General features: G+C 39.9%; 1 protein-coding gene across 1 annotated transcript; it reads left to right on the top strand.

The window, feature by feature from the left end:
• Positions 1-2,806: 2,806 nt before the first annotated feature.
• smo (smoothened, frizzled class receptor) lies at positions 2,807-12,295 on the top strand. Its single transcript, XM_031313563.2, has 12 exons — positions 2,807-3,702; positions 4,682-4,881; positions 5,052-5,261; positions 5,368-5,540; positions 5,643-5,862; positions 5,986-6,109; positions 6,247-6,339; positions 6,688-6,796; positions 7,172-7,357; positions 8,009-8,157; positions 9,186-9,320; positions 9,440-12,295. The coding sequence occupies exons 1-12, from the start codon at positions 3,441-3,443 to the stop codon at positions 10,036-10,038; spliced, it is 2,460 nt and encodes an 819-aa protein (XP_031169423.1). The 5' UTR covers positions 2,807-3,440; the 3' UTR covers positions 10,039-12,295.
• The last annotated feature ends 503 nt before the right edge of the window (positions 12,296-12,798 follow it).

Below are 12,798 nucleotides of genomic sequence, written 5' to 3'. Positions count from 1 at the left end.
TGTTGTTTGATTGCCTGAGGTACTGTCGTGTTATTTTGTCGATGTGGTCACTAGAACGGGCCAAGTTTTTATTTTATGACCAATCAGTGAGCAGACAGTGGTTACGGTTCTCTGACTGAGGAAAAAAAAGATTTATTTGAAACTAAAAAACGAAAAAACATTTTACCCTCTTTTGTTGTCTTGATAAAGTACCAATTAAAGCTTGGTTTGCACTGACAGCAAAGGAAGGTGTAGCTGTATTTTACTGTTTTTGTTTGATTTGGTTTCAGTGAAAATCATCAAACAGCTGTAAATTTCAGTATTTAATGTTTTTATGTGATAATTAGAGGCAAATCTTTGAGGTTCTCTACATTTTTCTTCTTCACCTAGGGAAGCTCTGGCAAAAAGTATACTGTAACTGTGAAGAAGCATAAACCAACACAACCTCTCTACCCCATTTCTCTGCCTGGCAAATGAAAACCTGAGTTGTAAGGCATTCCCGGCCTGAAACCTGATGCCTGTAGTCTTTGGGAGCAGAAACAGCCCTGCATGTTTAATAGCCTTTGACTTAAGTCCACAATGTAAACATGACATGTCTGTTAGTTAAAAGCTGTAGTAACTTCTCTTACTGTGAAATCACCAATCTACTGCCACAAAGGAGAGAAAAAGCATTTGGTAATTAATTTAGTAAAAGCAACTGTGTGTGTGTGTGTGTGTGTGTGTGTGTGTGTGTGTGTGTGTGTGTGTGTGTGTGTGTGTGTGTGTGTGTGTGTGTGTGTGTGTGTGTCTCCTTGAAACCCACAGCAACATGGCTGCCTGGGTGAGTCAGAGGCAAAAACCAGGGACCACACACAGAGCACTGGAGCCCAGGCACTCACAACTCACACACACACAGAGGAGGGAGGAGAGTTCACCCAGTTTTTACTCTCAGAACACGAGGAGAGAAACAAAGCATCGTCAGTCATGCAAATACCACAAGTGCACTGTCCAATTAATGCGATAACAACAGCACCATGGGTTGAGGTTGGACCAGTTTGAAATTAGTTTTTAGTGGTATCCTGGCATATTCAAGCACAGTAAAATAAACAAATCAATTAAATTAGCATAAAATAGTGAGACTGTTTTTGAGTTTGGGGTTTTATGTAAATTATTTTTCATGTTTAGCAGTTTTGGAAGATTCCTGCAGCCACCTTAACCACAACAGGAAGTCCAGTCTATTATGAATGTCCCAAAGGAAACTGACTTAATGTAGTTTTGAGTTATTAACTGTGTCCCTCCACTCCCTCCCACACACAGATACTCAGATGCACACTACTGTCATATAAACATGTGAAAACTGTTCAAAACGATGTAATTCATAATACATAATTATTAAAAAAATGTCTGAGACATTCTGACTGTCTTGTTAAGGCAAAGAGCCACCAATATATAGTATAAAAAAACATGTATAAATGTAAAGGAAAACTCATCTTACATCTGTTTAATAGTATCTATGTAATCCCTAAACGATCTAGTCTGTATCATCAGTGCAGATTAGGCCACATGTACAGTATTAGTATGTTGTATGGCTATATCAGTGTTTTTTTCATAATATTGTATTCATTTTGTGAAATGTGTGTATAATACATGTACTGCACATAATATGATATACATATGTATATATTGTATGTATTATTCATACTTATACCTATATTTATATTATATATTTCTTGATTTCTTTTGCACAAATACAATTCATTTATATAGTCTGAGGTATTGTATATAATGTATATTGCTCTTTAATGTTATCTCTTTTATTTTGGCTTTAATTTGTATTTATTTATGTGTGCTTGCTTACGTCTGTCTCTTATGCAGCTGTAGAATGTGAATCCATATCTTAAAGATATAAAAAGCTCATAATAGATTATAAAGGGCTGTTTACCGCCTTAAGAAAATGTACAGCATCAGAAACACAATTTTGAGTGTACATACATACATTTTAAATATCCTATTATGTTAATGACTGCTGTATTTAAGCCAATGGTGGAATGTAACTAAGTTCATTTACTCAAGTACTGTACTTAAGTACAAATTTGAGGTACTTGTACTTTGAGTCTTTTCTTTTCATGCCATTTTCTACTTCTACTCCACTACATCTCAGAGGGAAATATTGTACTTTTTACTCTACATTACTCTGACAGATTTAGTTACTTTACAAATTAAAATATTTGCACACAAAACACGTAGTTTATAAAATATGATGTTTTATTATAAATTAAACTACCCAACAATATAACAGCCTACAAGCACAGCTGAAATGATTCGACATAAAACAGAACTGTTTGGAGTTTGGAGAGTTTCCAGATGTCTCTGCATTGAGTACTTTTACTTTTAATACTTTAAGTACATTTTCCTGATGATACTTACATACTTTTACGGAAGTAACATTTTCAATGCAGGACTTTTACTTGTAACAAGGTATTTTTATAGTGTGGTATTAGTACTTTTACTTAAGTAAAGGATCTGGATAATTCTTTGAACACTGATTATAGCCCCTGTATCATGATTTGGTAGATAAGTGGTAGAAGGTCAGAGGACCTCCTGGGGTTTCATAAAAATTAGGACATTTTCAGATTCACTCCCTTGAAGTTGACACAGGTGACATGTATGATCCTACTGGTGTATGCTTCTGCACAAACTACAAGAGGAACCCTGTCAGATGGGGGTCTGTGTTGTTCTGGGGGTCCTTGAGATGCTGCCATAAGGCACATTCTTCCACTTGCAGAGGGGGATGGGAGGAGAGGTTTTGTTGCTCTGGCTCTCCCCCACCATGTGCATACCAGAGACAAAAAAAACAACAACCAGACACAGAGCTGCAACTCAGGAACACAACACAGCCACAGAAACCTCTCATCAGACACTTCACCGGCAGAAAATCACTTATTGGGAGAGAGAGATGTAGGATAATTTATCATCTTATTTTTGTGCCAGCATAAAAAGGGGGGCTACGGAGAAGTGGGTGGTGCAACTGAGCTCGAGCTCCTATTACAGAGATCCAGACTTTTTCATGGCAAGTTTTGTGGAAGTGGGGGGAGGGCGAATCTGCAACTTTCTCGGCCTTAATGTCTTTTTCATACCCAGCCTAAATGCTTCAAATTAATTCTTTTTATGGTTTTGAGTTTAGGCGATGTGTTTTTTCTAGAGTTGTGGACACTTTTTTGGAGCTGTTGGAATTTGGATAATGAAGGAATTCAGGAGGATCCAGCAGGGATCGGACGAGAAGTGCAGAATAAAAAAGTTTGGGAGGACTACGAGAAAACTTTGAAGCGCCCCGCAGATTTCCCTCACCATGCCGCGTTTGGAAACCTATTCCAAATCTAATGACGAATACTTCATCTTTGGGTGTTTTGGGAAACAGAATAGCTAAAGCACTAGAATTCAAAGTGATCTCGTTTTTGCACAGTTGAATCTCTACTCCCAAGATGTCTTCCCAGGGTCGGGGCCCCATTGTTGGATTTTACGGGATGCTTTGCGTCTGGGCTGCCTGGCTTTCAGGCTCCAGGGCGGTGTTGTCTCCAAACGGGACGATATTTGAGGATAACTGCAAGAAAACCTCAACTTGCGAGGCACTTAAATACAACACATGTCTGGGATCGCCTTTACCGTACACGCATACTTCTCTGATCCTGGCGGAGGACTCCAGCACCCAAGAAGAAGCTTTTGAGAAGCTGACCATGTGGTCCGGTGAGATTTAATGAGTCCAAGCAAAGTTTGAAATATGCTCCATCTCATGGTATAGTTTATAGCTCGTAGAAGAAGAGTGGTATTCATTATGTAAGCCAATTAAAAAAAACTGTTGTAACACTACCGTAAATGGCACAAATATAGTAGGCTACTGTAAATATATGCTCATTATGAATATTAACATGACTTACTTATTTTGAAAGTGATGATAAATAACTATAATTTCACTATGAATCCATTATTGACTACAAATACCCTGTAAACCTTGACATCAAATAGCAAAAAACTAAAAAGCTTTTAATGTGTATCAATTAAATAATAAATACATGTATAAGTAGGCTATATATAAGCAGTGAGATCAGTTTCACTACACAGAAAGTCAGTATTGTTTGCGTTGTTTATATGATAATAATGTTAATTGGAATGACAATGAGCTGTGATGAGGAGTCTGGAGACGGGAAGAGAGCCTCAACAGGAAATGAAGGGTTAAAAGCCGTTAGGGCAACAAAAGGAATCACTCATAGGTGTTAGCAAGTGAACAAAAGGAGAGTTTCACTAATAAAAGGCTTTTAGATATTCTGCTTCACTTTCATAAGCACTCACTAATGACCTGTCAGACCCACAGGTCACAGCTTCACAGCCCATTCTGATGAGGAGCCTCATTTGTATTTTTGGATATGGTTTATTCTGGCTCCTGTGTAACAGCAGATATGTCCAGGAAACCTCAGAGATGAATTTAAGTGATTCATATATCATATTCCAAATATTTCACAAAATCATACTTCATCAGGACTATTCTCAAATTAATCTTTGCATTCTGTCAGTTAGTTATAATCAAACTGACTGATTTATGTAGTTTCTCGTCCCTCATGATGATCACCGTCACCGCCATCAGTTTCATAAATAAGGCATGTGTCTTGTTGTACATCTCTCATGTCTTGCTGTTTCAGGATGTTTTAAGAGTGTTTTTCTGTTCTAGGTCTGCGGAACGCTCCTCGCTGTTGGTCGGTCATCCAGCCTTTGCTCTGTGCCGTCTACATGCCCAAATGTGAGAACGGTCGAGTCGAGCTGCCCAGCCAGAGCCTGTGTTTGGCTACACGTCGACCATGTAGCATCGTGGACCAGGAGAGAGGCTGGCCCAGCTTCCTCAAATGTGACAAATTCCCTGTGGGCTGTTCGGTATGCTTCATTGTTATGTAATTCCGTGTGATACATTATTGATCCCCAAAGGGAAAAGTCTCTTTTCACTGCAGGTCAGATGTCAGGCTACACAAACACAGATATTAATGTATTTTATCCAGACTAGCTAATTAGAAGCTCACCTTTCCCCTTGCGTTCTCTGTGTGCAGAATGAGGTGCAGAAGCTGAAGTTCAACATGTCAGGCCAGTGTGAAGCTCCCCTGGTGAAGACAGACATTCAGTCCAGTTGGTACAAGGACGTGGAGGGCTGCGGTATCCAGTGTGACAACCCTCTATTCACTGAGGAGGAGCACAGTGACATGCACGCCTACATCGCTTACTTCGGCACCATCACCCTCCTCTGTACCTTCTTCACCCTGGTGAGACATAAGTACAGTACCCATAATTCTGTGTGTTTTGCTTTTTTTCTGCATCATCTTCTGACTTTTTAATGTCAAATTTTATGTTTAATGTCCTCTGTTTCAGGCCACGTTTCTTGCTGACTGGAAGAACTCCAATCGCTACCCAGCTGTCATTCTCTTCTACATCAACGCCTGTTTCTTTGTGGGCAGTATTGGCTGGCTGGCCCAGTTCCTGGATGGAGCGCGCGACGAGATTGTGTGCAAGAGCGACAACACCATGCGACTCGGGGAACCCTCGTAAGCGAATGTCTTGACCTGATCAATCATGAGATTAGAGATTATTCCCAACTAGAAAATGTAACCCTTAAAGTCACATTCATGCTTGGCTGTTCTCCACAGGTCTTCAGAGACACTGTCATGCGTCACCATCTTCATCATCGTGTACTACTCCCTGATGTCGGGCGTGATTTGGTTCGTCATGCTGACCTATGCCTGGCACACGTCCTTCAAAGCCCTGGGCACCACCCACCAGCCGCTGTCTGGCAGAACCTCCTACTTCCACATGGTGACCTGGTCCGTCCCCTTCGTCCTCACTGTGGCCATCCTGGCTATCGCTGAGGTGTGTAGGGAGTCTGATTCACCTCTTACAATCTCGCACTCTGAGACTGAAAACATGGTTTCCAATTATGAGAAAATATGAGCTTATTTTTCTCATTCGTTGTGGCTCTGTTGTGCTCCACAGGTGGATGGAGACTCAGTGAGTGGGATCTGTTTTGTAGGCTACAAAAACTACAGATACCGTGCTGGGTTTGTGCTGGCCCCCATTGGAGTGGTGCTTGTTGTCGGCGGCTACTTCCTCATTCGGGGTAAGTAATGTTTTACAAGTAAAATAGCTCAGTAAACATACTTGGAAATCTTTCAAGCTATGTGACACCCCAGAAGTGCTCCTCAAATTCATCCCCGCATCACAGCACCGACTGATTCTGTTTATTTCTTTTTTTAGGTGTCATGACTTTGTTTTCCATTAAGAGTAACCACCCAGGACTTCTGAGTGAAAAAGCTGCCAGCAAAATCAACGAGACGATGCTGAGACTTGGTATGTTCTCTCATCTGGTGCCATTTCACACCACACTGGTGACCTGAGAAATAGTATGAGGGTAAAAACCATCGTAGTTATGATCAGAGTTGAGACCTGGGTGTTAGATGAAGAAATGTTTAGGAGTCTAGCAGCATGTCATTGGGCAAACAAAACACAATCAATGGATATTTATTCTCAGTTTATATCCCCAGGCCATGTTTTTGAAATGAGGAAAATGATCAAAGAAAGAATAATTTCTATCTGTTTTTAAATGATTTTATAGATTATTCTTGTTTCGCATTGTCCCATAATATTAAGAGTCAAGTGCCTAGTATCTAACCTCTGATTTCTGTGTCTCCTTGTCAGGTATATTTGGATTCCTTGCTTTTGGCTTTGTTTTCATCACCTTCGGCTGCCACTTCTACGACTTCTTCAACCAGGCCGAATGGGAGAGGAGCTTCAGAGAATATGTGCTGTAGGTTTTTCATTGTCTTTCTTCTTTAAGTGGCAGCAATCCTGTGATTTGCTGCATGTTTGTTGCTGCACACCTGCAAACCTTACACAAAGAAATCCACAAATTGATGCTGCTGAGACTCCAAACCGCTGTGCAACCGCTCAGCTTACAGTGGTGAATGCAACCCCATTTCCCCACAGTGTTGACACTGGCTGTACTGGAATTAATTTCGCCTCAAAAATGTAAACCGCTCTCTCCTGCCCTGACATTTAAAAGACTTTCTTATTTAGCAGATCCAGCATTTGAGTGTGCCTCAGTCATATGGCTCGAAGGTGAGGGAGGCACATGTAGCATGGTCGAGTCATAGACTGAACAGCGCTGTGATGTTTTCAACAGGTGTGAAGCCAACGTGACAATTGCCTCTCAGACCAACAAGCCAATCCCAGAATGCATCATTAAGAACCGGCCCAGCCTGATGGTGGAGAAAATCAACCTGTTCTCCATGTTTGGGACGGGAATCGCTATGAGTACCTGGGTGTGGACCAAGGCCACCATCCTCATCTGGAAACGGACCTGGTGCAAGTAAGCAAACATCAATGTGAAATATAACATTAATCATTATATTTCTGTCTTTCAAATACTCTTTTCCAATCTCTCATATCTCTCATATCAGTCTCTTCTCATTGCTTGTGTTCACATGATGGCTACATGACTATCAATGTCCATATATGGTTTTAAAGATATGATAACAGTGTGGGAACAGTCTAATCTCTATGCACTCAGACATGTACTAACCAAGTAGACTTTCCGTGCCAAACATCTTTGAAAATGGGGGATTTTCACCCTGATCATTTAAAAGAATGGCGGCATATATTTAGATAAATCTTGCAGTGTGTCCCCAGTGTGTGCGTTTAGGTTTGCAGTGTTAATCCTTGGTTTTGTAACAGCGCTCACAAGGGCTCACTGTGATTTGGATTTTACTCGCAGGAATTTGTTTCCTTCCAGCTTTGAAAAACAACAGTAATTGCGCTGCTTGGAATTATTGTTTTCAGTGTGGGCTTAAGACATCATCCAGAGTGACGTAAAATGAGAGAATGTGTAAGATATTGGCATCTTGCCCAAGATCACATGGCTGCTGATGGCATTAAACATGGGATCCTCAGTTGGGTCTTTCTAACTATCAGACAGTGTCAGTGACTTTCTTTCTGAACGGTACTTCTGTTCCTGTGTCAGGATTATTGGTCGTAGTGACAATGAACCCAAGAGGATCAAGAAGAGCAAGATGATTGCCAAGGCATTTGCACTGAGGAAGGAGCTTCACAAGGACCCAGAAAAGGAGCTGTCCTTCAGCATGCACACCGTGTCCCACGATGGACCAGTGGGTGAGTATTCAGTATATCAGTGGATCCATTCTGAGTATGCTTAAACTGATATTTTAGGATACATTAGATTGACTTAAGTTCGAATGAAGGTTTGCTATATTGTCCACTATTTGGGGTGAAGATTGAAACAGTGGAAGCCATGTCTGGTGATGTTTGCATACTTTCACCTTGTGGTAAATCACTGAAACGGCAAGGAGTCTTATTTGGATTATTTTTTTAGTGTAGATCATACCTCATGTTAGTATAGTTATTATATGCATATTATTCATAGGATGCTCCCTGTTTCACCCCCTATAGTAAAGGGTTTCTTCACCCAAAATACAAAAAGACAGCTTCTCACTTATCCCAAGAAGTATCTAGCCATGCAGATATCATAGGTTTCCAAGTCAGGACTATTTCTTTGGTACAAAGCAGTTCTAACTAGGGCATTGTTTCTAATAGATACATTTTTAAATCTAGTTTTTCAATGCTGGGAGCACCACAAACAAAATGCCACTCATGTCCATTATATTGTGATATAGTTTGGCTGAACTTCGGCACATAAAACCAACTATGTACATGGATAGATACCACTTGGTAAGTGATAAAAAAATAAATATTATATATATATATATATATATATATATATATATATATATATATATATATATATATATATATATAAATAAATATAAAATTTGGGGGAACCACATCACTTGGCTTTGGTGTGTAATATGTCAAAAATGGCACCATGTGTGCTGATGTAAAAATCCACAATGTGTTATTTTCTTTCGAATTTGGCCTTAAAAGATTTTCCATTTGCTTTTTTGTGGCATAGTAGGCTGTTATGTCTGTAGCTAAGAACTGCATGACACATTATTTTGCTCATGTAAGCTGTGAGGCTGCTGTGGCTGCCATGCTTGTTTAGCTTGGAGCAGTTCGGGGCTATAGAGGCACTGCGGGGGAGCCATTAAGTGTATGTTGGGTTTAAAGCTGCCCTCAGTTGTCTCTAAATGGAGAGTTTGTGGTTTGTCTTTTTTCATTCATAGCTGGAATCAATTTTGAACTAAATGAGCCATCAAACGACGTGTCATCAGCTTGGGCGCAGCATGTGACTAAGATGGTGGCCCGGCGAGGTGCCATCCTGCCTCAGGACATCTCTGTTACTCCTACTGGTACTCCAGGTGAGAGCTGGAGGCCATGACTCTGGCATTACACTCATCAATCCTTTCCGCCCCCCTTTTCTTTTCCAGAGGGCTGTCGATCACCAACTTATTTTCTGTTATTTCTTCTTCTTCTTCAGTGCCACCTCCAGAGGAGAGGAACAGGCTGTGGATGGTGGAGGCTGAGATTTCACCAGAGATGATAAAGAGGAAAAAGAAGAAGAAAAAGAGGAAAAAGGAGGTGCGTCCAGTGGATGAGGCGGTGGACCACCAGGCTAATCGCCAGCGTGAGTTTGGTCGCAGCTCAGTGCCTCGTCTGCCCAAACTGCCATGCCACCCCAGTCTGGTCGCTAATCTGCGCGAACAGCAGAGGCAGCAGCAGAAGCTGGAGGAGGAAGTCTTGCCAGGGTCCTACCCAGATTTCCAACCCTCCCACCCCCTGTCCTGTGAGGAGAGGTGTCCCTACCAGCCCTACCAGAGCAGTCGGAACAGCTATGGCCGCAGCCTGCTCTCTAACCCTCTAACCTTCAATGACCGCCCAGAGGATCTTGGTCTCGGCCCACGCTGCCTCCCCTCTGCCTCCACTTGGCAGCCCAGGGGATCTTCCCGCTACCCCGGGGAGATGGATCTCGCCCACATGGCTCGGGTACCGGCAGGCCGAAGGGCCGGCTACGGACCCGTTCACTCCCGGACCAATTTAATGGAAGCGGAACTTATGGATGCTGACTCTGACTTCTAAGAGCAATAGCTCCAATATATTAGTAATCTACAAAAAGTGCTGGATGCTTTGAAAATTCTTACTAAAGTGCACCTAATTCCCAATGCCCAGAGGTCAAGATGGAACTAAGCTGTTCAGTTAATTTTATTTTTATTTTGAAAAAACAAAGGGATAAAGTGTAAAAAAAAAAAAAAAAAATGTTGTGAATAAGTTAATGAAAAAATATTTTTTTATACTCTGTGTCCAATACAATTTCAAAGGCAACTCCATGATGACAAGAGAAATGAGGCAGCTAAACTTTATGTGGCTTGAAACAGTTATTTTGAAAGCCATAAGCATTCATCAGTTAGTATCAGCCTAGCCCTGTTTGTGAACATTCAACTCTTAATGTTGCAGGGGGAGTCAAGGTATCACGGATGAATTTCTAATTGACACAGTCAGCTTGTCTTTGAAATTACCAGTAAGGAAATTTGGAGATGAAGGCAGTCGATAAAACTTTTTTTAAAGTCTATTATATTCTCAATCTTTGAGTGACCGCTTGTGTATTATTATTTTTACTGCCCCAGCAGGGCAGTAAAATTTGACTCATACAGAAGACCATACAGGTTAAAATAAAAATGCTACGGGCTACTTGCAAATACTGTTTAACCCATGTCATCTTTTGTGTTATATTTAAATGTTTGTTAAACTCCATTTCTCTCTTCCCATCACTATTTAGCAATTAATGATTTGTGTTTATGTACAGTTAAATTGAGGTACTAACCATTATCTCCCTTGCCCTAGTAATACTGATATCACAGAAGTGATTGCTAAGTGGTCCAGACTTCGAGAGGTTTCTTTTAAGAATCTGGACACACTGGGATTTACACAGAAGCCAGGATGTACTAAAAGAAATGATTACAGTTGTGTAAGATGACTAATTTTGAACGCACCAGGTGCTTGGTCTCACAGCTTCACATTGTGGTCATTTACTTCAGACACAAACACAATAACCCAAATTATTATACTGTCCTTACTTTTCTTCATTTGATTGACATATGCAAGTAATAGTGACATGCTTTTGTTGAAAAATAAATTCATACCAGGCTGAAAAGCAGTGTTTTGCTGCCCTCTCTGGTTGAAGCCTCATTCACCTCTGCCCTCACCCAGCATCACTGATGGTGTGGTCAGAAGTGTGCTCCGTCATACTTATAACCACACCCAACAGTGATGTCACCGAGCCCTAAAGTACACTTTTACACAGATGATGAAAAACAAGTTCAAGTGGTGTTTCAAGTTACTCCTTAATCAGTGAGTATACACAAAGTTATTGAGCTACAATACATACTAATTATTTGCATATGCTCTGTTGCCTGGTGCAATAAACCGTCCATTAGCTTATATTTTGCCTGGAGAAAAAGACTGAAATTAATGCAATTGCCCTCTTTTTCTCAATGAATTCTTGTATATTTCAGATTTTTTTTAAAGCAGTATTTCTACTTGTGTTGATCTGTTGTACATGTTCAATCTAAACTGAGCTTCATATGTATTTCTTTTTCTCTTTAGTACAGTTGAAAATCCTTTGTATGAATCTTAGAAGTCACTTTTTTTTCCCCCTAAATGCTTCTATTTTTCAGTGCGTCTCTCTCTCTCTCTAAATGTGTGTTCTGTATATAGGTTGTTCATAGAGTTCCCAATAAGGGTATTATTTGTACAGATTTATATATCAAATCACTTGATTATTCTGCTGATATGATAAATAAAAAGGGAAGAGTATGCTACTATGCTATAAAAGGTTGTCACTGTACTTGTGCTGTAACCAAAATGTCACCTATTGTCATTTGACACTCAGTATGGATAAATGATGATGAAGTAGACTGTGATAGGCCGTTTCTTCTGCCGATGCTAATTAGTTTGTCTACTGTAAGTGTCTGGTTATTCATGTGAGATATCTGATAGAGAATTATTTATGTTATTAGTAGTTTCCACACTGCTATGGTTCAACAACATAGGGAGTTTGGCAACAAAATAAAGCATAGCTGATAACCACCAAAAAGATTATTTTCAAAGACTATAAAGAGTCTAAAAGATTACTTTGAAAATTGTATTTGACTTTTTATGCTTTGAAAAGTAATAATTTCTGTTTTGGTAAGCAGTCAAAAAGATTTAGGCCTACCTGCAGGCCTCGTGTTGCTTTCTCGGTTTAGTCTCCCAACTGTGTAAAAAAAAGGTTTACTGTCACTTTGCAGCTGTACTTTTTTTGTTTTATTATGTAAATAAAAGTAACCCTACACTTTCACTTTTCTGTGTGATTGTGTGGCCAGTTGCATTAGCCCCAGTTTGCACCTCTCATGTTTTACTATAGCCTATGAATTCCAGTCATATAATAATTTTTCAAAAATTTAGAAGCTCATTTACCTAAGCTTACCACTTTTCAGAAGGTATTTTCTAGAATCCGCAAAAACTTGTCTCACCATCTAAATGAAAAAACATTCTGTCAGCTAAATGATTTGTTTTGGCTGTTTTCCAAGTTGTGCCTTTTTCTTAATGATTACAAAGATGACATGACATATTGTTTCACTCAATTTGTTTAATTAGTTTAACCAAAAAGTTTAAATGTCATTGGTATATATTGATGTTACTTTGTAAAACCTTTTATTTTCATACAAAATAACGTGTTCATAGTTTGCTTATGTTTTACAAAAGCAGTAACAGCATGCAATGCAATCTGATGCTGTCTGCAGTGTCACACTTTCTGTCACACAGTGTCTTTAATAATTCCGCTTGGGGACGCTAAAGTTG

Source organism: Sander lucioperca, chromosome 20, assembly GCF_008315115.2.
Source record: "Sander lucioperca isolate FBNREF2018 chromosome 20, SLUC_FBN_1.2, whole genome shotgun sequence".
Taxonomy (NCBI): Eukaryota; Metazoa; Chordata; class Actinopteri; order Perciformes; family Percidae; genus Sander; species Sander lucioperca.
Note: the sequence above shows the minus strand (reverse complement) of the source record. Positions and strands in the feature narration are given on the sequence as shown.